Below are 24,933 nucleotides of genomic sequence, written 5' to 3'. Positions count from 1 at the left end.
AAGGGTTGGTCTTAAATCCCAATAGGGCTTGCCATGTGTAACATTTCTAGTAAATCTTTTTGTTTTGATGTGAGCAATTAGAAAGCTTATAAGGATTGACGCATCCATCCAGCTGCTCCCCTTTGAAAAGTCAAAGTTTATACAGAATAGAAGCGGCTGCTGCATTTATACTTCTGTATCCATGATAAGAAGAAAGACATTTGGAGACTGTTTCCCTAAGGACCTGTGCTACTGTCTAACTTACAAACGAACCTAAGTATCATTTCTGTGTGAATGATGGTGTCCTTTTCCATAGTTAGAAAAAAATATTCTAACTGGAAACTTTTTTTGTGAGGGGAGGAGGTGCAATTATAGAGTTGTTTGTAAGCTATTCAAGAAACTTTAAATTCCATCACAGAAACAATACATTTCCACTTTGTATTAAGCCTGATGGCCTCACTTTCCAACAAAGCCAAATCTTCTGGCACTCACAGGCTCAGAAGACAGTGGCTCAGTAATCGACTTTTGCTGGCCTTGGAGCCATCGAGAGCTGAGTAATATTTACGAGAAACAAAAGGAGCCGGCTCCTTGGGTTAAAATCTGATAGAATGTCGTCGTAGAGAGGTAGAGAGAAGTGGTGATTGGATATCCGAGGAATTCTCAGCACCTCACCAGGCTGTTGCTACACACGGTCCAGTTTTCATTTCCGCTTTGGAAGAGCTCTGGAAAGCTTGGGCAGAAGTCATTCGAACACAGATAGATGCGTAGCATTCTTGTATTCAGCCTATAATGAGGACATTCTCTGTTAATGTTGACACTTATCTGATGCTCAACTCCTTAAGGATTTGCCCCTGGGTAATGGTGAGTCTGATTGTATATCTCTACCCTACACTCCAGAAGCGTGCCTATTGTTTGGTAACTTTTGAGGAGAGCTTAGAGTATGGTGTTTGTAGATATGTTCTGCGCAGTGACTGGCGTTGTCTGAGAGAGTAGTAATAATAGAAAAAAACAGTAAAAAGCAACACAGGGATTCTGGTCAACTTCTCTTAGCGCTGCAGTTTCTAGTTATTTATCCTTGCTGAAGGAATGGCCAGCAGCCAGCAAGCACTGCAGTCTCACAATATTTGCACACAAATTTATTTAGGCCGGTCTCTAATAATCCCTCTTTCGGTTTGTAGCTAGGGCTGCTCAGAGAACTTTATTCTGCAAAGGAAGCGTTCGTTTTTTGAGGATTTCGGAGAAATACCAGCAACGTGTGTGTCCCAGTGGTGTGTGTGTGTGTGTGTGTGTTCGCGCATCTAACAACTTGGAGTATACTTAAAAGGCATCATCCGGTGTCGGGGGCCAAGTGGTACTTTTGTGAGAGGGTCACGTGAGACCAAGGCCGATTGGGGGAGGCAGAGTAGGGTTGAGTGGATGAAGGGATTCTGCTGGGACTTCCTGGCTGGGGGGAGTGACGTCTCTGCAGGACAGCGGGGGGGGGGGGGTGCACCTCGAGGCCTCCGTCTGCGTGGACCTGTCCCTTTAAGGGGCCGGGCGGCCCCTCTGGCCGCGACGCCCGGACGTGCGGAGCCGCCCCGCCCCGAAGCCTCCCGTTTCCTGCGGGGCGGCGCGACGGCACCTGAGCTACTGCGGCGGGGCCTCGGAGCGCGCTGACCCGGAGGTCGAGCTCGCGCCGCCGCGTCGTCCCGGCCTGGTTTCCGGCTGCGCAGGGTGAGGAGCAGGGCCGGGGGAGTCCTGTGCGCTTGGGCGCGGGGTGGGGGGCGCACTCGCCCGGTAGGCCTCGGCCCGGGGGTCGCAGTGTGTAGCGTCCGCCCAGGCCGCGCCGCCGCTGGCCCGCTCTGAGGATCCGCCTGCGGGTTCCGGTTCTAGGGTTTCGGCTCGGCGGTTTCCCCACGGCCGCCAGGTCCACACCAGCTCCGCCAGTGACCCGAGCTCTCGGGCCGTCTCCTCTGAGGGCGAGGTCGGCCCGCCCGGGCCGCGGGGTGACCGAGGAGCCTATTTTTAGCGGGGCTCGCAGGCCCCAGGGCAGGCGGGAGGATTAAGGCTCCGGTGAGGGTGACCGGAGGGAGCGCCTCGCCTCGGGCCCGGGCTGGGCCACGCGTGCGCCATGCGGGAGCGGCTCGCCCCTCGCTTGTCCCGGCGCGCGGCCCCTCCCACCACCGGGTTCTGGGAGTTAGGGGAAATCCTGCGAAGTCCTCCCTGTCTCCCAGGGGTGTGTCCGCCTCGGTACCCAACAATGGAATTTGGGGCGTCCGGGATCTGGCCGCGTTCGGGGTAAGGAAACTGAGTCCGGCCATCCGAGACCGGGGCGTGGGTGAGCAGCGACCTCTTCTTTGTCCGGCTGCTCGTCGGTTTAGGTTAAAAAAGTGCTCTGTTTAGTGTCTTCGGGTCCTTCTGGGCGGAGGCGGAAACCGGGATTCTAACAGCGGGGGGCCTCTGCTAGACATGGATTCCTTAGCAGCTATGTGAATAAGCACAGCCTCAAAAGCTGCGGCCGAACAGTTCAAAGTTTCGGAGTGTTTAGAGAGGAATTTACACCACCATACCCAGGTAAAGAGGAGCACCCCAAAGGTGAGCTAGACATTCCGTTGTGTAGCAGGCGACTAAGGCGTGATTTGACCTTTTGCTTGAATTAGCTTGCACTTGTTTCTCCCCTCACCCGCAAGCAATGGCAGCAGTGGCTCCAGTGGCAAAGCATTTGGTGATGAGACTCGAGATAATCTTTCCAGGAGCTGCTTTGGAGCACTCAGGCAGATCTTTATTTTGTATGTTCCGCGGTTGCCTTTCATATCTGATGTATGGCTTGATAAACAAGCCTCCTTCCCATTCCACCTTTCTTTTAGAAACCTTATACGAAATAGCTGAGTTTAATTATTTAGGTTCCTTTCGCATGTCAATCCTGAGTTAGAAACGTCTCTCAATTTTGTAGCCCCCAATAGACATAAATGTCTTAATTATCAGGTGCATTAGAGAATAATGTCTTCTACATTACTGAGACACACACTCAAATATATAGGGAAAATTCCTCAAGTGTATTAAACACTTTAATATCATAAAGGATACCTACTATATTACCCTTTCTTGATTAATTGTCAGCATTATGAAAAGCCATTGGTTTGTTTTATTGCATTGGTATATTTTTGTGACCTCCCTAAGTATTAACAGTCTCTTTCTTTGGTATAGTTTCCCACTAAACAAACAAATCTAATAAGCAAAAGCAAAATCAACACAAAACACTCAACCCTGAGCAATTTACAGGCTTGCTAATTTGTGGGTTTTAATCTTCTTGTAGGTTTTAATCTTTTGTTAAGGTGTTTTTTTTTTTTTTTTTTTTTTTAAATAAAGACCTAACAAGTAAAGGCTTATTCTGAGGCTTAACTTCTTAAGGACCCATGTTAAGATTGACTGTTGGTCAATTTTTAGCTGGAATTTTACGTGAATTCTTTGAAGGATGTATTATTTTTCCAGGGAGGGGCACACTGGGATGAACCAAGAATCTTGAGAATGCTGTATATACTTTTGACACCTCTAGTCCTTGGATATGTATTTTTATTTGTATGCCTACTATGCCTTTTTATGGCAAAATTTTAATTAAAAAGATTTTCAGTACTTTGAAAAAATAAAAATTAGTAAACTCAGTGGTTCTAGGAGAGTTTGGTGTACGAATCTGACCTCATGTGTACTGAGGAAATGCAGGAGGTGTGTGTGTGTGGGTGCTTTACAGAATGTTCAGGTGTTTGAGAGTAAACTCTTAGGTGTGTGATTTAAAGTGCTTTGAAGGCAAATCCAGAGTGTCCCTAGAGACCAGAAGTAATTGTGCAGAAGTCACAGTGACGCTCATGTATAAATGGACTGTATCCACATCATTGTTGCTTCAGCTCTAACGAACAGTCTGGAGTGTTCTGATGAAAAAGATACAGTTTCTCCTGTGGGCACCACTCACATTCCTGTCCCTTAAGTTACTGTAATACCTGAGCCTACTTACAGGTAATTAGATTGGGGGGAAGGGGAGGAGATAATGAATTCCAGCTTCAGGCTTGGTTTAGTTTTGACAGGCTATTAGCATACCAAGGGTGTGGATCTCTCTATCTCCCAGAAGCTGAGATTAGGTGTGCCTGTAGTGGGCTTGCATGAGCATTAACCCTAAAGGCTAGTATTTGCTTAGTGCCCAGTTGATGGGAAAATCTAGCACCATGCCGGTGTGTATGTAGTTAACTCTGGGTAAAGTGGATTAGTCTTTAAGTTGTAAACTATTGTCAACTAGATGTGTTTCTCTGGTTGAGGATCTTTTTCTTTCTTTTTTTTTTTTTTAAGATTTATTTATTGTATGTGAGTACACTGTAGCTGTCTTCAGACACACCAGAAGAGGGCATCTGATCCCATTATAGATGGTTGTGAGCCACCATGTGGTAGCTGGGAATTGTACTCAGGACTTCTGGAAGAGCAGTCAATGCTCTTAACCACCGAGCTATCTATCTCTCCAGCCCTGGTTGAGGGCTCTTAAACAGAGCCAAGGTGGCCAGGTTAGGGTCCCTGTTTGGCTACAGGAAAGTGCCCAGGGCAGAAATGTGGATCTAGGGTCTCCAGGTACCTGTGCTTGTTAAGCAGAGCTGACTTCATTTTCCTGCATGTAGTATGTATCAGTGCCTTCGGAATCCAGATGAAGGCATCAGATCCCCTGGAACTTGTCATATAGGTGCTATGAATTGAACCAAGGTCCTATAGAAGACCAACCGGTGCCCTTAACCACTGAGCCATCTCATCTCCCCAGCCCCTCAAACTTTTAAACCTAATGTTTCAATAAAGTCTTGTTCTCTTGGGAAAAAAAAAAGAAAAAGATACAGTTTATGTGTAAGTGGCTGGGAAGAATTAATTTAAGACTATGAACTTTATGTTTCCTATAAATAGAAACTTAAGGGGGAAACTTTAGGTGCCATGAACCAAAGAGTTTGAGTAACTTAAATCCAGAAGAGAAAAGTAATAATTTATAAGTGTTTGTCAAGTGGATGAATTGGTGCTGACAGCCTTCAATTGCTTTTAAGCCTTTTCAGTTTTAAACAAAATGCTGTTGGTCATGATGGTGCCTTAAATAATCCTGAGGCAGGGGCAGGGGCATCTCTGACAGTAAGACCAAAATAAAAATTTGAGTTGTTTGCTTTAGCCTTTAAGCTATCTCCCCTACTCCTTTTAAAAGAAAGGGTCCAGCTCTACCATAGAGACTCTTTGTATCCCCACGTTCGTTCACTAATGGCTTGGAATCGACCTAGTTGTCCATTAGTGGATGAGTGCAAGATGAAAATTGGTCTATATAAAACTACTATTCAGCTCTAAAGAAAAACGATGTAAAATTTTTGTAGGAAAATGGACAGGCTTGGAATGTATGCTAGTAATCAAGGCTCCACACTCTCAGAAAGGAATAAACTGAGCGTTCTCTCTCAAGTGCAGCCCAGCCAATTGTACCTGTGTAGATGTACATGCAGGTACGTATAACAAGAAGAGAGAACAAGAAAGGCTAAATATAAGGGTGAGGAGGGACTGGGTGAAGGTATGACGTGAGTTTGGGTTATAAGGCATGATTGAGGTTGTAAGGCCAGTTGCTTTTCTTGTTCTAGTTCGGTCATGGATTTTTGTTTGCTTTGTTTTTGATAGTGGGTAAGGGCATAAAATATATTTGATACTGAAAGTGTAAAATTTATGTGAAACTTCACAACTTCATTTGAAAATGTCAGTACTAGCTATAGAAGTTCATTAAGTTATATAGACCGGCTCTGGTTAATTTTGGCATTTGATGTTTTTATTTGAAAATTTTAAAGTTTACAAAATAATAGACACTTTGGTACTAAAAAGAAAGGGGCTGACTCCATAGTTCTTACCTGTGTTTTTGCCACTGCCTCTTGAGCAGTACACCTTACTTCTATGGGCTTTTAATTGCTTTCATACTTGAAGCAAGACAAACTTTCAATTAAAAAGTAATTTAGATAGAGATTCTGATTGCAAATATAACATTCCCAGGAAATGTATATGTAATGCTCAACTCTCTGATAAGTCATGTTCAACTACTACGAATATAATATCATTTACCCATTTCTCAACATTAAGGCTTGACCCCTTTTACCCATATGTAGCCCAGGCTGGCCTGAATTTGCCAACATTCCTCCTTTCTCCTTGCCAGTATGGGATTAGATTGTATGCCATGACAACTGAGTTTTCTTTGTTTAACATGAGTTTAAGGCATTATCTGGTTCATAGGTACTAAGTAAGAAGTTGTCAAATGAATTAAGCCTGTATCTTGCAGTTCCTTTTCTTTGGTAGATTCTACATTCTGGATACATGTAGTTTTTAGTTTGTTCCTTTCCTAGGAACTTCCAGAGAACAGAAGAGAGTGGCAGGGAGTCTCTGGAAACCTTTTGGTTGAAAGAATAATGTTACATGTAGCAGAGACTGAGAGTTACTCACTCCATTTAGTGAAGACCATTGTTTAATTTAAAAAGCTACTTTAAAAAAGGACTTAAAACACATATGTATCTTAGTTGGGTGTAGTGGAATCTGTCTTTAATCCCAGCAACTCAGGGGGTCTGGGTGGAGAGAAGAGGCAGGTGGATCTCTGAGTTCAAGGTTAGCCTAGTCTACTAGTGAGTTCCAAGACAGCCAGAGCTACATGGTGAGACTGTTTGAAAAAAGCCAAAACCCAAACTAAACATGCACATTCAATATTTGTACTTCAGGCATTTAATATTATTCCATATATGTGTCTTTATTTAGACTAATCAGTTTTCTTTAGAATAGGGGTTTTCTGATTTTCCCTCTATAGATTGTGTTCTTTCTTTTTATTTAAGATTTATTTTATATATATGAGTACACTGTAGCTGTCTTCAGACACACAAGAAGAGGGCATCAGGTCCCATTACAGATGGTTATGATCCACAATGTGGTTGCTGGGAATTGAACTGAGGACCTATGGAAGAACAGACAATGCTCTTTTTTTTTAATGTTTTTTTTTTTTTTCTTAAAGATTTATTTATTATATTTGTATGAATATACTATAGCTGTTTTCACACACACCAGAAGAGGGCATCAGATCCCATTACAGATGGTTGTGAGCCACCATGTAGTTGCTGGGAATTGAACTCAGGACCTCTGGAAGAGCAGCCAATGCTCTTAACCACTGAGCCACCTCTCCAGCCCCAGACAATGCTCTTAACCTCTGAGCCATCTCCCCGGGGCCTATAGATTGTATTCTAAAAGCCTTATCTATAACTTCTAATATTGGTTTCTTTAAAGTAGAATGAAAGTATTGGTAGTAGAAAACTCAAAATCCTGTAATTTTCCAGTCATTTAAAAGGTCTTGGTTTTATTTTCCCTACACTTAGCTTTTGGCAGATATTAGTCCTATCTTTTTGCAGAAGAGGGAAATGCTAGGGATTCAGGGTTAGTCAAGGTAGCACCATCCTGAGTAATGTTTGTAGTAGGCTTAGGGTCGCAGTCTCCATTACTAAGAAGGAAGGCTACTTGTCCACATTTCCTTTCTTTTTCTTTCTTCTTTTCTTTCTTTCTTTTTTTTTTTTTTAACTGTTGTCTTTTTTCAGGGGTGCTGGTGTTTGAATCCAGCGACTGTGAGCTTCCACTAATCTGCAGCCCTTACACATTTGTTTTGATCGAATGTATTTGCAATTTCACTAGTTTTCTGAGGTTCAGTGGGGACGTTGTCTATTAGGAGGACACACATTCATATGCTACATGCTCACCGGAAAATGTGGGACAGTTCTTTACTCTTACCCAGAAACCAGAAGTGAGCAATGATTCTCGGAGGCTGAAAGGAGACCTGCAGGTTTTAGTCTTGGTGACTGAGGTTTATGGAAGTCCTTTTCCACAGGCGGTCCTGTGATGGATTGGACTGGAGGAGAATGGTAGCTGCAGAGCTGAGCTTTAATCTAGGCTTGCAGCTCACCACCTGGCATTTCTACCCGCTGAGCTTCCTCATATTCATTCTCTTGGCTTTTTCAGGCTCTCCTGTATACTTTGTTCTTAAGCCAGTGTTGGTTTTTTTTTTTTTTTTTTTTTTTTTTTGTTTTTTGTTTTTTGTTTTTTGTCTGCTTCCTCCGTAAACTTCCACTTTTCATTCAGCTTTGTAGGTATGGGACTTAACTTTTATTGCTACACAGACTTTGTACGATTGCTGTTTTTCTGACAGACTGCTCAGACTGACTTTGAACTGCCACCCACACCTGGTTTAGGTTTTTTAAATGAAAGATTCTCCCCCCCCCAGTCTCTGTCTCTGTCTCTCTCTCTCTCTCTCTCTCTCTCTCTCTCTCTCTCTCTCTCTCTCTGTATATGTAAAGTGATTTTTTTTTCCATTTATGGAATCTTGCAAAATAGAAAGTTACTTTGGGCTCCCTTTAATCTACAGAATTGCCGTGTCTTGTATGTGGTTGCCCTCCAGTACTTGTGCCTGTATTGGTTTGAGTTTCTCCTCTCGAAGGATGAAGGCATGCTAAGGATGTCTTTGAGATAAAAGGGAGCTCAGTTTCTATGCCAGACTGGCCTCATACTCCCTAACTCCTGCATTAACCCTCCATGCACTGGTATTTTAGGCACGTCCCTTCTTAACCGTGGCCTTAAACCTATTTTAATCAGTTACTAGTTCTGAATTTTTTATTGCTTTTTATTATTTTCCTTCTTCCCTTCCTCTCTCCCTCCCTCCCTCCCTCCCTTGATTCCTTGAGATAGGTTTTCTCTGGGTAGCCCTGGTTGTCCTGTAACTTGCTCTGTAGCCCAGGCTGGCCACTAATTCACACAGAGATCTTCCTGCCTCTGCCTCCCAGGTGCTGGGATTAAAGGCCCGAGCCACTACCACCGCACTTTTTTATTTTGCGGAAATCCTGATCAATATTTGTTCAGTCACTTTTTTACATTGACTGCTTTTTGTCTTAGTAAGGGTTTCTATTGTAAAATACCATGATCAAACTCAATGTGGGGAGGAAAGGATTTATTTTTTAGTGAAAATGAAGATATGGCCTCTCTTAGGTTGAGGAGGTTTTTTTTTTTTTTGTTTTTTGTTTTTTGTTTTTGTTTTTTTTTAAGTTGTATTCAGGAGGGAGAGAACACCCAGAGGCATCTGGAAGAATTCAGGCTGAACGTGGCCCACAGACTGAAGTGGGGCAGGCGGTTAAAGAAATGCTGGGAGGAGCCACAAGTGCTGAGTGAGAGAGACCTGTCCCAGGTTTCTTTGGAACCTAACAGTTTCATCTTTCAAGGAAGTCAGAGCAGAAATTCAGGCAGGAACCTGGAGGCAGGAACTGATGCGAAGTTCCTGGAGGAGTGCTGTTTACTGTTTGCTCCTCATGGCTTGCTCAGTCTGCCTTATAGCACACATGATCACCAGCCAGGGGGATGGGCTTGCCTACGGGCTAGACTGGTGGGGGTATTTCCTCAGTTGAGGTTCCTTTTTCCAAAATGGCTTTTGCATCTTTCAAATTTGACACAAAACTAGCCTGCACACTGCTCATGAATGGGACATGTTTATGCACAGATAGTGCACATGCTCCTGTTACCTCATCTGTCTCTTCATTCCTCTGTCCCTCCTGTACTGCCCTTCTTATTTTCCTTTGTTTTTCTTCCTGTATTTTATAAAGGAGAAAATACTTGATACTTGAAGTGTCTGGTTTATTTCACTTAACATGGCTGTGCCTAGTTCCATCTGTGTCCTGCAGATGAGATGATTTCTTTTATTGCTGAGTAAATTCCCTACTGGTATTTGCCATATTTTCTTTATCAGTTGATGGGCACCTGAATTGATCCCATAAACTTGTCTCTTATGGCCATTAGTGCAGTGAACATGGTTATGTAAACATCTTTACTGTATGCTGCTTTTGATTCTTTTAGTATTTACCCAAGGAGTGATAGGGTAGGATCATACTTTAGTTCTATGTTTTAGCTTTTTAGGGTCTAATACAGATTTCCAAAGTGGCTCTACCGTATCTCCACTCAGTGCACAGTGCACTCTTCCCTTACACCCAGCATGAGTTTTTTTTTTTTTAAGTTATTGACTGAATTCTGAATGTTAATTGTGTTGAATGAGTAGTTTGTAGAGATTTCCTTGAGTTTTTTTTTTTTTTAAGCTATCTTTTTCACGGTTTCCGTTGCTGTGTAGAAGTGTTTTGTTTGATACATCCTCATTTGTCACTTACTGGTTCTTCTTGAGCAGTGAATAGAATGTATAGTCAGCCTGTGCCCGTGTCTGTATCTTGATGTGTTCTCTGTTAGCTGTTTCTGAGTTACAGGCTCTTGGCTTGTTTTGAGTGGATTTTCAGGTAGGGTGATAAAGATGGTTCTGGTTTCAGTGCAGGTTGTCTGGTTTTCCTAGCATAGAAGAAGGCTCCCTTTTCTCTAGTATGTGTGTGTGCACCTTTGCTGATAGTTGGCTGTGGATGCTCCGGTTTGTTGCTGATGCCTTAAACTGGCTCCACAGTTATTTCTATTCTGTTCTGGGGCTTCTGCGGTTTAAACAGGCCTTGTGATAGTTCTAGCAGTGCTCTTTTTTGCTGAGCCTTGGTATTGTCTTTGGATGTTTTGGCCACTTTGACATTGCTTGTCAATCTAGTGTATCGCCTATGTTTCTAAAAAAGTGCATTTGCCTTAAAAAAAAAAAAAAAACCCAACATAAGATTAGGGATTGTAGATTTAAGGGACAGGAAATATGGAACAATGGTGGTCTGTTTGGAATGCTAGTATCTAGGCTCCCATCTTTACCAGGATGTAATAAGCTTGTTTGGTAGAGGCCTCACACCTCTTTGTCATTGAAGAGAATGCTTATGGGCTCGCTCATGAACATGCACATCTTTTGAAGGCATAGTCATTTAGTTGTTCCATTCCATTGTTTTATAGTGAAAGAATTTAATGCTCTTAGATGGAAAATTACCTGTATTTGGTTATATAATTTTGTTTTTTCTATGTGCTAGTTTGCCTGTGTTGTTTGAATGTACAAGAATGGGGACAAGACCACTTTTGGTTTTAGTCTTGTGCTTTGATACTCTTATTTCCCCAATTGTTCTTTTGTTTTGTTTTGTTTTTTTTTTTTTTTTTCAAGACAAGGTTTTTCTGTGTAGCCCTGCTGTCCTGGAGTTCATTTTGTAGACTAGGCTGGCTTTGAACTTGAGATTTATCTGCCTCCTGCCCTGCCATTGAGGCATTTGTCATGGGCTGGAGACATGGCTCAGTGGTTAAGAGTACTGGCTGCTCTTCCAGAGGTCCTGAGTTCAGTTCCCAGAACCCACATGGTGGCTCACAACCGTCTGTAATGGCATTTGATTGATGCCCTCTCTTGGTATGCATGAAAACTGAGCAATCCTATGTCACAACTGCCTGGCTTCCAGTTGTTCTTTTTAAATCATCCAGCCAATATAATTTTATTGAATGAAGTACAAAAAAAATTGTGTGTGTGTGTGTGTGGTAAGTGTAAATGTTAGTAGATGAAGGAACAAGTGAACATCTAAGTAAGGAGACAGAATTCATTCATTCATTTGAACTTTAGTAGTATACTATGATAGTTCTTTAGCTCCCCTCAATATGTGGGTAAGGGCAAGCAATTTCTTGGATGCTGTCATTCTGTTACCAGAAATGATGATTCCTTTTGAACCTATGATTCTTTTCACAGCAAAGCTCTACACTTTCTTTTATAAAAGATTTTATGTGCATTGATTTTGTACCTCCTTGTATATCTCTGTGAGGGTGCTGGATCCTCTGGAACTGGGGTTACAATTGTAAGCTACCCTGTGGGTGCTAGGAATTGAACCGGCAGCCACTGAGTGCTCTTAATGGTTGAACTTTCTCTCCAGCTATGGGCAAGTGATTTTTTCTTTTAATTTCTGTTTTTAGTTTTATAAGTATAACATAGCTGAGTGTGTAGATCATACCTATAATTTTGTATTTGGGAGTGTGAGGCCAGCCTGAGTTGCCTTATCTAAAAAAAAAATAGTGTAATATTTGTACATTAAGAGTGATTCCTAGCCTGGCGGTGGTGGCACACACTTTTAACCCTGGCACTTTGAACTTGTTACTGTCCTGCTGGGGTTTTAGAGTCATGAGCCTCCTTACCCAGTTCACTAGTTGTTGGGAATTGTGTGCGATAGGCAAACAAAACACTCTATCAGCTGTTTATATCCCTACACCACCCCTTTATTTTTATTTTTTAAAGGTTTATTTATTTTATGTATGTGAGTGCTCTGTAGCTGTCCTCAGACACACCAGAAGAGGCCAGCAGACCCCATTACAGATGGCTCTGTGCCACCATGTGGTTGCTGGGAATTGAACTCAGGACCTCTGGAAGAGCAGTCAGTGCTCTTAACTGGTGAGCCATCTTTCAAACCCTAGACCACCCATTTAAAAATAACAGTACTTATTAAGATCACATGTATGATAGGCTGCTCACTATATAGTTGGGAATAACTCTGGGTGTAAGGTGCTCCAGGCTCCATTTCCAGAGTGGTGGGATTATGGGTTTGTACTACCAAGCCTCGTTTTTATGAAGTGCTAGAGATCAAACCCCAGGGCTTCATGCCTGCTCGGCCTACCAATAGATCCATCCTAAGCCTCAGAATTTCAGCTTTTAAAATTATTTCAAGACTGTTAATTAAAACATTTAGATATATTTCAATTTATTGTACATTAAATTTGCAAAAGTTGGCACTGGGATATGGGATATGGGGCTCAGTGGTTAATAACATGTATTGCTCTTGGAGAGAGTTTGATTTCCACATCAGGTGGTAAACCTGTAATCCTCTAGGGAATATGATGCTTCTGACCATCAAGGACACCTATATTTAAGTATATAAATACACACAAAATAAAGAATAAATCTCTTTAAAAGTACACAAGTTAATTAACTTGTTTCAATTTGCTTTAAGTATGTCATAGGTTATAATTTTATCTGTTACTTGTGCTGTCCTTTTCCACAGCATATTGGAGGCAACATAAGATTATGTACTACTATGTAGAATACATATCCATATATGTGCATGTATATGTGTGTATTTTTTTTTTTTTTTTTTTTTTTTTTTTTTTTTTTTTTTGGTGTTTAGAATCTAACTCCCAAATCACTTTTACTTTAAATTTTGTAGACACCGTGGGAGTTGAGGCATGTGGTGTTTGTATTTGAGGCAGATGTGGCTGGGTAATCAGACTGTACCTTCAAGCAGCCATTGAGTCATCACAGATCTCGGGGGCTGGTGCTGAGGCAGAGCCTTGTAGAAGACAGATAACAGTGCATGCTAAATTGCTTCATGCATGAAGTTCCGAGGATTTATGAGAAACATCTACTTTGTGTTGTGATGTCAGATGCTGTATAAAACCATTGTAGGGTTTAAGTTCTATTTGCATACTCTTGCTTTATCCCGTGACATCTTTTTATGCTGCTCATTAGAGGAGTGAAGCTGCTAGCACTTTTACCTCTTCCAAAAGGCGGTGCTTTTCTTTCTTTCCTTTTCTTTCTTTTTTCTTTCTTTCTTTTCTTTCTTTCTTTCTTTTTTTTTTTTTTTTTCTGAGACAGGGTTTCTCTGTGAAGCTCTAGCTGTCTTGGAACTTACAGTGTAGACCAAGCTGGCCTTAAATTCAGAGATCTAACTGCTTCTCTGCTTCTAAAGTACTGGGATTAAAGGCATGCACCACCACCACCACTGGATCTAAAAGTTTGCAACCTTTAAAGACAAAAATATGTTGATAATTGCTAATACATCTTTATTTTCACATGTAGCAAGTAGTATATATCAGCATTATATACTTAGAGGGGAAACCAAGTATTAAAACAAGCACCAAAGTTGAGTCTTAGGTATCGTCTGCGGCAGAGCACATTGGGTGTTCTTGGGTTCAGCTCCTAGCAGTGCTTCTCGGGACTCACTTTCACTTTCTACACTGCCCAAAAGAGGGAGGGCAGTGGAGAAGACCCCCCTCCCTCCCCTTTTACAGTCTTGTCCTGTGGTGTGAGAAGGCAAGGACATGCCACACTTGTCACTAACTACCTGTTTCCCTTGTATAGTTGAGGTGTAGGTGACAGCTGTGTTTTAAACAGCTAACTTATTTTGTGTTATGAGTAAGTCCAGATTAGATCTGAAGTGTTAGTTAGGGCAGGGTGCTGTTTACTTGTTTATATAATTGACTGTTTTCTTTGTCTTTGTTGCCTCCCTGTTTAGATTCTGCATAGGCTCACGTTAGGTGAAGACCATGGAGCTGTACGAGTCTACGTATTTCGTTGTCCTTATCCCTTCAGTAGTTATTACTGTCATTTTCCTTTTCTTTTGGCTTTTCATGAAAGAAACATTATATGATGAAGTCCTTGCAAAACAAAAAAGAGAACAAAAGTTGATATCTACAAAAACAGATAAAAAGAAGGCAGAAAAGAAGAAGAATAAAAAGAAAGAAATCCAGAATGGGACTCTTCATGAATCTGATTCTGAGCATGTACCTCAGGACTTTAAACTTTCTGATGCTTCCCCTGTGGAGGATGAACCATTTGTACGTGCTCCATTGAGTGTGTCAGAAACTTCCAGCAGTGTTAGGGAAAGAAAGAAAAAGGAAAAGAAACAAAAACCTTCACTTGAAGAGCAGATCATCAAAGAAAGTGATGCATCAAAGATTCCAGGCAAAAAAGTAGAACCCGTCCTAGTTACAAAACAGCCGGCCCCACCTCCTCCTGAAGCAGCCGCCTTGAAGAAGAAAGCAGGGCAGAAGAGGTCTAAAAATGGAAGCGGTACATGATCTTTTTAACTCATTGCGTGATTCTGTGTAGTGACTGAAGCACATCGTTCACCTCACTGTTTGCTTTTCTTAGCATGAATCGCTGATAAAAATTACCAGGAATAAACACTTTAAATTTCATCTATACCTATAGATAAGATTTGCTGGAAATTTATAACCCTGACATTGATGGTTTAAGAGCTTGTAGTTATTGACAGTGATATTAGTGAACACAGTCAGTGTGATAGGAGTTGGAAAGGTGAAATAGTGTTTCTCACTTTTGATTCAGTTTTCAGACATTTACATCTCTGGAAGCCTGGGGCTTCAGAGATGAGATAGCAGCTGTAGAACCTAGCATAACAGGTCATGATGGTAGAGAAAGGTCACGTGATCTGGGTATCAGAACTTCAAGGGTCACTGGGAGCATACAGTGCCAGGCATTAAAGCTTGGTAAAGTGCTGGTTAGTTGTGTACACACACACACATATCTGTGTGTGTATACACCCATGTATATAATACATACATATGTATATATACGTACATTTATGTATATATAAAATATTGGATTGAAAATACTTGCAAAATGATTGTGACTGAAAGTATATGAACATGTTTTCAATATGGACAGTTAAAACTGTCAGTTGTTTTGTAGACAACTATTTACATAGCACCAACTTTGCATAATATAAGTAATCTAAAGGTGTTTAAAGTATACAGGAGAAGTATGTGGGTTGTATTGAAGTACAGTGTCATTTTCTGTAAGGGGGTTGAGCAGTCTCAGGCTTTAGTTTGGTGGCACTTTCTAGAACTTATGGTTGTAAGAGGACAAGTGTACAGTGGGAAGTTTCTGAGTCGTGACAAGTGATAGGTAGACCTGCAGAGAGTTGGAGTTGTATGAAGGGCTGAGATCCTCTGCGTGTCCTTATTGACAGTGTTAATGACTACACTGGACTTAAAAGGCTTACTTGCAGCTATGACCACATATGCTTCTAGAGAAATAACAGTGAGCACTCCATGCCTTAGGAAGGAGCGTGTGTAGGCCAGTGATAAAATGTGATTTATGTAGAGATATGGGAGGAATAATGTAAATGCAGAAGCCAAAGCAACAGTAGTTCATGGAATATATGGATAAAGGGTTTACTGAGGCCATGCCTAAGCTGTCTTTAGGGTTAAGTCACTTTACCAAGTAAATACTGGGTCTTTTTCTATGTGGACAGAAAGGTACTTGCTAGGGCTCAGGGGAGGTATGTGACTTCAGAGTTGAGAGTGAACAAAGCTGAAAAGATCATGATGGTTCATGTAAACCACCGTAGAAAATGTGACTTAGATTAGTTTCTATTGGAAATTTTAGTCAGGTTAATAACAGGTCCATCGGTCTGTGTTTGTCTGTCAATCAAGTAATACTGTAGAGGAATGGTGATTTGAGGGATGTTTGCTTTGATTTTAGTGTGTAGTGTGTGTGTGTGTGTGTGTGTGTGTGTGTGTGTTTAATTAGGAATTTATCTTTATTTTATGTGCCTATGAATATGAATATTTGGCTACGTGTCTGTCTGTACACTACTTGCATTCCTGGTGTCCTCAGAATCTAGAAGAGGGTGTCAGATTTCCTGGAACTGGAGTTATAAATGATTGTGAGCCTGGGAACAGAACCCAGGTTCTCTGCAAGAGCAAAAAGTGCTCATACCTATTGAGCCATCTCTCCAGCCACTTGTTCTCTGGTCCTCAGCAAACGTTTCCCAGTCAGTAATTAGGGCATGTTTGTCAGCTCTAAGGTAAGGAGATGTTGGAGAGCCTGACTGAGAAGAGAAGGGAATGCTTTTGGTTTTTCTCAGGTAACTGGTTATCAGGCTCATAGATAGGGACTGCGGGTGCTGGGCAGCGTGAGGGCCAGGTAGAAGGCAGGCTTAGTGTGACAGTGATCATAAAGGAATGCCTGCACCTGGTGTTCACAAAGGCAACTCCAGAGGAGTGTAAGAAAGTGTGGGAGTGCTCCTGTCATGGCCATTGCTCTTTTGAGACAGGTTTCCCCATGGAGCCCACACTGGCCTGGAACTTGCTTTGTAGACCAGGATGACCTTGTCTTCACTGAGATCTGCCTGCCCCTGCCTCCAAGTGCCATCGTGCCCAGCTGGGAAAAAAAAATAATTGCAGTAGAATTTGGGCCAAATTTGAGTTACTCCTTTATCGGAGTGGGCAAGATAAAAATTAGGCTGCAATTAGTGGTCTATAGAAAAAAAAAGTACTGGCTGTCTTTGTTTTTCTTTTTCTTTTTTCATGTAGAAAGGAATGGCTATGGGAGGTGGGAATTGTATCAGTAGGGAAGGTTTTTATCTTTAAAATGATAGGTGGGCTGGAATGGCTCTGAAATGAGAGATCAGAGCAATGTACATTAAAGGTTTGACAGTATAGAGTAAGAAAGCTGGAGTGAGATGTTTGAGCGACAGATTAAATATAAGACTAAACTTTTTGGAGTAAAGCATTCTAGAAATTATTAAGTTTTTTTTTTTTTTTTTTCTGGTTGTTCATTGTTTGCCATGATGATTTTTTCCCACTTATTTAATGAAGATGAGCAAGATAAAAAGGTGGAAATGCTGATGGCACCTTCAAAAAAGCAGGAAGTATCACCTTTCCATGAAGAAATGAAGCAAGAAGGTGGCCCAGGAAAGAAGAAAGGCTTGTCAAAGAAGCAAAAGACAGAAAATGGTGAGATATCTCCACGTGTCTTATGAATGCTAATTATAGAGCGGTGTGGGGCAGCAGCTCTGGAGAGTCTATGTGCTCTTCAATTTCACCTTTGTGTGCACTGTAACTACTTGGATGCTAATTCAAGTCTAAAATTCTCTGCAATCTTATAGTTGCATTGCTTTAATAGATGTGCTAAGAATGCTTATGTTTAAATCTGTGATTTTAAAAGGGCAGAATATTTGTAAATATTCAGTTTTGAAAAATAGTAAGTTTGTATAAGCTATATAGAATTAAGATGTACCCAAAATATTAATATTTACATTTTTTCAAACGTCTTATTTTTTAATTACTAACCTGTTATTTGGTCACACTAATGATTGGGGGGGGGGCGGGTGTTGCATCTTTTATTTCATATCATAGCCTCTGGAGCATCCCTGTTCTCCAGCTTGAAGTTTCATGGTTTGAGTTCACCTCTGGGCTCAGCATTTGCCATCCTTCATGATCTGAATGTCCTTTCTGGTTTTCATCTCGGTCATGCAGAGGTGGCATTTATTTTCATATGTGAGCGCATCTGTGCCACAGATCAGGTTAGGTGTCGGGGACAGTTTGGAAACTCGGCCATGTGCTCACAGATGGAAGGTTCAGGGGTTGAGTCTAGTATCATCAAGGAAAGAGTATGGCAGTGTTCAGGAAGCCAGGGGGAAGGAGGAGCTGAGAGAGAGTTCTACATCTTCACCCGAAGGCTGCTAGGAGAACACTGACGCGTTAATGATTTTTTAAAAGTGACTTATTTTGGTGTTTTGTCTCATGATGTTCAGTGTCTTCTAACTCACCGTGTATTTGAGGATGACTTTGAACTTCTGATTTTCCTGCGTCTAGTTCCCCAGTGCTCTGTACAGGTGTGAGTCACCAGGCCTGATTGGTTCAGAGTTTGTGTGGTGCTGAGGATTAAACCCAGGGCTTTTAGCATGCTAGATGAGCGCTCTACCAACTGAACTACATCTCCAGCTCCAGGAATGGGCTTTAATGTGACATGTTCTCTGTGAAGTTTCATACCCATTTATATGTATGTATGTCTATCTCCGTGTGTCCCTTTGAGCATATCCCTTTCATCCTTCCTTATCTTACGTCTCCTTACTCCCCTGGTCTCTTTCCTCCTCTCTAGAGTTGTGCTTCTACTTTCAAGTTAGGCTTTAGGTTTTTAAAAATGAGAGAATACATGTAATCATGCTTTTAAAATATCAGTTGAAAATAATTCACGTTAGATCTGCATGACCTTGCGTTTCTCATTCTTTTCTATGTAACATATGAATGTGTTGGTGACAGGAATCCAGTTACAAGTGACAAAACATTCTGATATAGTTTAGAGATTTCTGGGGAAAGTGTGCTATAAATTGGTGGAGGTTAGACAGTAATGTTTTTACAAATAGTGCTGGGCTGTCATTACCCAGTGGTTAGAAAAGGAAGTTTGGAAAGAGAAATGATGACATTTACATTAAAATTATGATGTATCAGACAAGTTATGAGACAGTATTACCTACATATACTTGATATAATTAAACTTTGTGAGACATAGGAATTATTAACACAAAACTCCTTATGGGGAAGGCTATATAAGATCAAACCCAGGGCTTTATGCATGCTAGGTAAGTGCTTTACCACCGGGCTGCCTCCTCATCTACAAAAGTTTGTTATCTCTAAACAACATACTTTTGTTTGGATTCTTAGGAGAGTTTCTCACATTGGGAGAAAACACAAACTTGGGAGCAAAATCTATAGGCTTCTATCCATGTCTTTCTTTTTTTGAGGATAAGGACTAAATAACCTTGGTTTGCCTGGAACTCACTCTGTAGACTGGCCTCAACCTCAGAGATTCATCTGTCTCTACCTCCTAAGTGCTGGATTAACGGCATGTGCCACTGTATCCAGCCCTTCCTCTGTTCTTACAGCATAGTAAGGTGTGCTGTAGAGCCTATTGGAATGAGAAACTATTGCAAGCAAAAATGACAGAATTTGTACCTACCATAGGAAAGAAACAGAATTAAAAATGATTGTGTGGAAAGTGTACAGAAAGCTGTGTGTTTAATCTCTGGCATTCCTGAAACTAGACATGTAGGAGGGTGCCTGGGTAATGGGAAGTTCAGTCAGCCTGAGCTGCATGGTGAGTTCAGTGCCGCTTATGAGGTAATGTAGTATCGTCACAAATAAAAATAGACTTTGTAAGAGTACTAAGGAGATGAGGAGATGAAATAGGTTTTCTTCTGTTCAGACAGAGACTGGCTTGGTGTTGCAGTACTTCATAATTTCATCTTTCAGAAGGCTGAGGCATGATTATCCTTTGTTCAGGGTTTTCCTGGGATGCATAGTGACATTTCATCTCAGAACCTCAGAAAGATTAAACAAGAGTTAGGTCGCTAAAGGCTAGATTGAAGAACTTTTCAACACTATTAAAGAAGATGCACTACCATTTAAAATGACTCGAGTGATTTCAGAATATTAAACTGATTCTTTAGAAATTGTGTTAAGGGTTGGAGAGATAGCTCAGAGGTTAAGAGCACTGACTTCTTCCAGAGGTCCTGAGTTCAATTCCCAGAAGCCACATTGTGGCTCACAACCATCTGTAATGAGATCTGATGCTCCCTTCTGGTGTGCCTTAGGACAATGATGGTGTACAGTGTACTTACATAAAACAAATAAATCCTTTAAAAAAAAAACCCAGAAATTGTGTGAAATGTGAAGTGGGAATTTGAAACTAAATTCAACTAATCTGAGATTTTAGGGTCACTGCATTTGTAATTAAATTTAAGTGTGCCTGTATATTATTTAATTACTTCGTTTTAGCAACCCAGTAATTGTGATATCCTTACTTAAGTTGCAGTCTTGGTGGACGAGCCCCTTATTCATGGAACTACCTACATGCCTTTGATGGATAATGCTAACTCGAATCTTGTGATGGATAAGAGAGAAATTATTGATATGATTAAACCTGATCATGTAGAAGGAATCCAGAAATCTGGAACAAAAAAGCTGAAGATTGAGACTGACAAAGGTAGTGTGCAAAGTGTTCTGATCTGTTAAAAAATTATGGTTGTGAGTCTTGGCCTGGTGTACATTTTCTCATAAGATCAATGCATTGGAAAAGATCAACAGATGTCCATGAGGTAAAAGACTCTAGTCCAGAGCTTCTTAACTTTTAAACACTTGACCATCTTTTGCTTGAGAAATTTTTATGCAATCTTAGATATATAAAATTGGTATGACAAGAAGACATTTATTATTAATAAATCAAAGCAATTTGTTTCAAAACAGTATAAATAAAATTTTACCATTTGTTAAAGTTATAAGGAAATTTGTATTCTAATAAGGTGGATGAGCTTGCTTATTTTTTAAACTTTTTTTTTAGGATTTTAAAAAATTTTATATGCTTTGATGTTTTGCCTGCATGTGTGTCTGGGTGAGGGTTTTGGAGCCTCTGGAGTTACAGACAGTTGGGAACTGCTATGTTGTTGCTGGGACTGAACCCTGATCCTCTAGCAGAGGAGCCAGTGCTCTTAATTGCAGAACCATCTCTTCAGCTCAGACTTTTTTATTTTTACATGAAGAATTAAATGATAAGTATTTGGTATTGCAGAACATTTGTATCTTTTTCTGAATTGGTTGATACTTTAATTTTTTAAAATTTTCTGTGTTGAAAATGTTGTCTCATATAAATATGTAGTACAAAATCATAGGAGTACATTGAGAGTCATTTCAGATATGAATTAAAAGTCTGTCACAATCTTAAACCAAATTTCCTTTAATATTAAAAAAAAAAAAGCCCAAACCAAAAAACCTCTGAAACCCAAAGTAAAAAACTGAAACAGTATTTAAAAACATCAGACATTCTAACAATACGGTCCAGAGATAAACTGTTCTGATGTTCTGATGCTTACTTGCTGAGGAATGATAACCGGAAAGTACATTCATCACTTCCTATCATTAAACTGTTGTCTCTGTGAGGGCTGAGGCGCTCATGTACTGTTATATGTACTGCTATATGTACTGCTAAGACATTGCAGTTTGTTTTAGACAGTGCACTGTTTTGTTCTTTGTTAGTTGGACACAAGCTAGCATTCTTTATTTAGAAAGAAGGACCCTCAGTTGAGAAAACACATACTCCTTCAGGCTGTCCTGTATGTAGGGGAGTCTTTGGGGTATCTTCTTGATAGGCCCAGCCTTTTATGGGCATCGGCACCCTGGGCTGAACAAGCTATAGGGAAAAGTAAGCACCTTTTCTCCTGACTTCTTTATAGTGACTGACTGTGATATAGAAGTTTGTAAATGCCAGAAGAGGGTAGGTATGTGATCTCCAATAACTTCAGTTGGCGTTAGAGATGACCTTGAGTCTGCATGTGGGTGTTGGGAATTGAACCTTGGTTCTTTGAAAGAGTAGCCAGTGCCTTCTTTTTCTTCCCTAAAGATTTGTTCATTTTATTTATATGAGTACACTGTAGCTTTCTTCAGATATAGAAGATGACATTAGATCTCATTATAGATGGTTGTGAGCCATGGAAGAGCAGTCAGTGCTCTTAACTACTGAGCCATCTCTCCAGCCCCCTAGCCAGTGCTTTTAACTACTGAGTCGTCTCTCTAGCCCCTGTGATAGACTATTTTAGATGAGCACATTCCTGCACATCTGGGAAGTTCAGTACTAACTGGGCGACATGAAAAGATGCTGTCTTAATGTATTTAAGAGCAATTTTAAGTTCATATCAAGATTGAGTAAAGGGGGTTAGACAGTTGACTCATCTTTTAAAGAGCACTGGCAGCTCTTTTAGAGGGTCCAGGTTCAATTTCCAGCATCCACATGGCAGCTCACACCTCTGTATAACTCTAGTTCTAAGGGATCTGACACACTCACACAAATATGCATGCAGGCAAAACACTAATGAACATAAATTAATTTTTAAAAATTGAGTAGAAAAGGCAAAGTTTTTATCTACCCCTTCATTCCACATGTGCTTAGGATTATCTTTTAAAACATATAGTGCAGCTGACATGTAAAAGAGGCTTAGGCTAGCTGCTTTGGGAGAAATTCCTTGAAGAAAGGGAGTTTCTCTAGGCAGTCCTAGAGGATTAGAGTAGATGAAGCTATGAGATGTTTTATGCATACAGTGTTTTAATGTCAGACCTGCTTTATATATTTGATCTTTTTAGAAACAGATTGCATTGTGATAATTATCTTAGACTTATTTCTCATCTGTGGAGTTTGGTTCACTCAGACAGGATTAATAAAGTTAAACAAGGATATTATGACTACCCCTAGCATCTACCCCTAGCACCTAGCAGGTTGCTAGCATCTACTAAGTGCTTCAATGGCTTTAAGAATGAGGGCAGAACTAGTGAGATCCTTTATGAGGTAAAGGCACTTGCTGCCAAGTCGGGTTACCTGAGTTCAAGCCTCAGGACTCATGGCAGGATCGAACCATCTCAACAAGTTGTCATCTGACATGTGTGCTCTGCTCCCAAGCAAACAACAAACACACGGAGTAAAACATAGGAGCACATTGGTAGTTTAGTATCTGGTATTCTGGAAAACCTTAAAATGTTTCCATGGTACAGACAATAAACATTTTTTTCCTCTTAACAAAAGTAGGTATTGTTACTTGACCTAAAGTCTGTTTTCTTGTGGTTATTGACTTTATGGGTCAGGGATTCTTTTTTTATGTTTATGTTTGTTCAAATAACTGCTTGTGTCTCTAATGCTAACTTTGCCCTACTTTTGTTTACAATTAAGAAAATGCTGAAGTGAAATTTAAAGATTTCCTTCTGTCCTTGAAGACTATGATGTTTTCTGAAGATGAGGCTCTTTGTGTTGTTGACCTGCTGAAGGAAAAGTCTGGTGTGATAAAAGATGCGTTAAAGAAGGTAAGCAGTTTTGATCGGCACAGTTGTGAACAGCTTCTAAACGTTTACCAAGTGAGGCACACTGTAAAAGTTATTTATATTCCTGTTCTTCATACTCTTATAACCATATCTAAATGTTTTGGAATGCTTCAGAAATTATTTCATATATATTCATGCTAATTTATGAACTTGTTTAGACAACCATTCTTTTGAGTCATCTGCTGCTCTGATAAAAGCCAGTTGTTCAAAATAGGCAAAATGATTTCTATGGCTTTGCAGTGTTTGGCTCTTAACTAAGTTGGTTCATGCTTTGCTTTAGCCATAAGTCTTGATGAAGTAACACCAGATGATTTCTAGATACAAAACAGATAGTAAATACTTTGTAATTGAAGATTGTACATTAGAAAGATCCTAGGACCTTTTGTTCCAGGTTAGAGTTTCTGTGTGTAATGTTTCTTTGCAAGAATACATGGTTTTGGGCTGGGGTTGATAACTTTAGTCCATAAAGTTCTTGATACACAAACCTGAGAGTCTGAACTTGTTCCTAGAGCTGGCCACTGGGTACATGGCTTGCCACCATCGTTTAGTAGTTAGTGTTCTTGTTTCTGATCTTTAGGGACTCGTGTAAACACTAGGTGCCGTGGCATGTACCTGAGGTCTCAATGCTGAGGAGACAGGCAGAAAGAGTCCTGGGCAGGAATTGTGGTACTCACCAGCTGAATTAGTGAGCCCCAGAACAAAGAAACCCTGCCTCAGAAAAACTTAAGGTAGATAGCTATACTGAGAAATAATACCTTAGCTCTACCACCCCTGACCCCATCACTTCTACCATTCTTTATGGATAACACTCCTCCCTCATGTCTGATTAAAAAAAAAAAAAAAAAAGCGCCACCAAAACCCACAACCAACAAAATCAAAAGCCTGTAAAATAAATAACCTTAAAAACATCCCAGTGCAACTAATGTTCATATGGTTCATGTTCACCAAATATACTGTTGCATGTCCTTTTTCATATAAAAATGTGCCAACTTCGTGTTAGCTTGTGTAAGACCCGGTATCTAGTATTCAGTGTTAGATGGCTGACTTAATTTTCTTTATTTTCAGTCAAGGTGCATACATAGATGTTGTCTTCATCTACCCATTTAGGTGTGTTTGTAACATAGTTGGATTTTATCTTGAAGACCACTCTAGCCTGAGTTTCCTTAGACCACTCTATTTTTTATGTGCCTGTGAGGTGATGAGTGAGACGTAGATCAGGTCACCTACTCACTGTTAGGCTTTTCTCTGCATGTAGACTAGTATACTTCTCATTTTCTTCCTTTGCAGCTGTGTTTAGTGACATCTTTTTAAACCTTCACTGCGTTTTACTAAAACTAGCTCTTTTCTGGATCTTCTAGCACAAGTCTCTTCTTTCTCCTCCTTGCCAGTGTCACTTTTCAAGTGTGCCTCACTTGATAACCAATTATTTTAGAGCTGCTTTGTCAGAAACTATGGACTTTTTCTTGTCACAGCATTGAAAGCCTGCCCATACTTCTGAGTACGTTAACAGTACACTCAGCAAGTCTGACATTTTATATCATAGTATGCTGGCTAGACTGTGGTTTTAAAAGTGAAGTTTTCAAGACAATCAGCAGATAAAAGTGACTTTCTTGG

The 24,933-nt window shown here is 40.6% G+C and overlaps 1 protein-coding gene across 11 annotated transcripts in view; it reads left to right on the top strand.

Annotated features, from left to right (window-relative positions):
• The first annotated feature begins 1,540 nt into the window (after positions 1-1,540).
• Positions 1,541-24,933, top strand: part of KTN1 (kinectin 1) — an 82,907-nt gene continuing 59,514 nt past the window's right edge. For 9 of the 11 annotated variants that reach the window (XM_080926387.1, XM_080926394.1, XM_080926393.1 and 6 more), the window contains exons 1-5: positions 1,541-1,692; positions 14,166-14,722; positions 17,275-17,412; positions 20,267-20,443; positions 23,171-23,301. In XM_080926387.1, the coding sequence (XP_080782513.1) occupies positions 14,197-14,722; positions 17,275-17,412; positions 20,267-20,443; positions 23,171-23,301 (972 nt within the window). In that variant the 5' untranslated portion in view covers positions 1,541-1,692; positions 14,166-14,196. Of the gene's footprint in view, positions 1,693-1,841; positions 2,257-14,165; positions 14,723-17,274; positions 17,413-20,266; positions 20,444-23,170; positions 23,302-24,933 lie in introns of those variants that run through there. The other 2 variants (XM_080926388.1, XM_080926386.1) reach the window with 2 other exon arrangements.

This window comes from Micromys minutus (genome assembly GCF_963924665.1).
Source record: "Micromys minutus genome assembly, chromosome: 12".
Classification (NCBI taxonomy): domain Eukaryota; kingdom Metazoa; phylum Chordata; class Mammalia; order Rodentia; family Muridae; genus Micromys; species Micromys minutus.
This window is presented reverse-complemented; position numbering and strand designations above follow the sequence as displayed.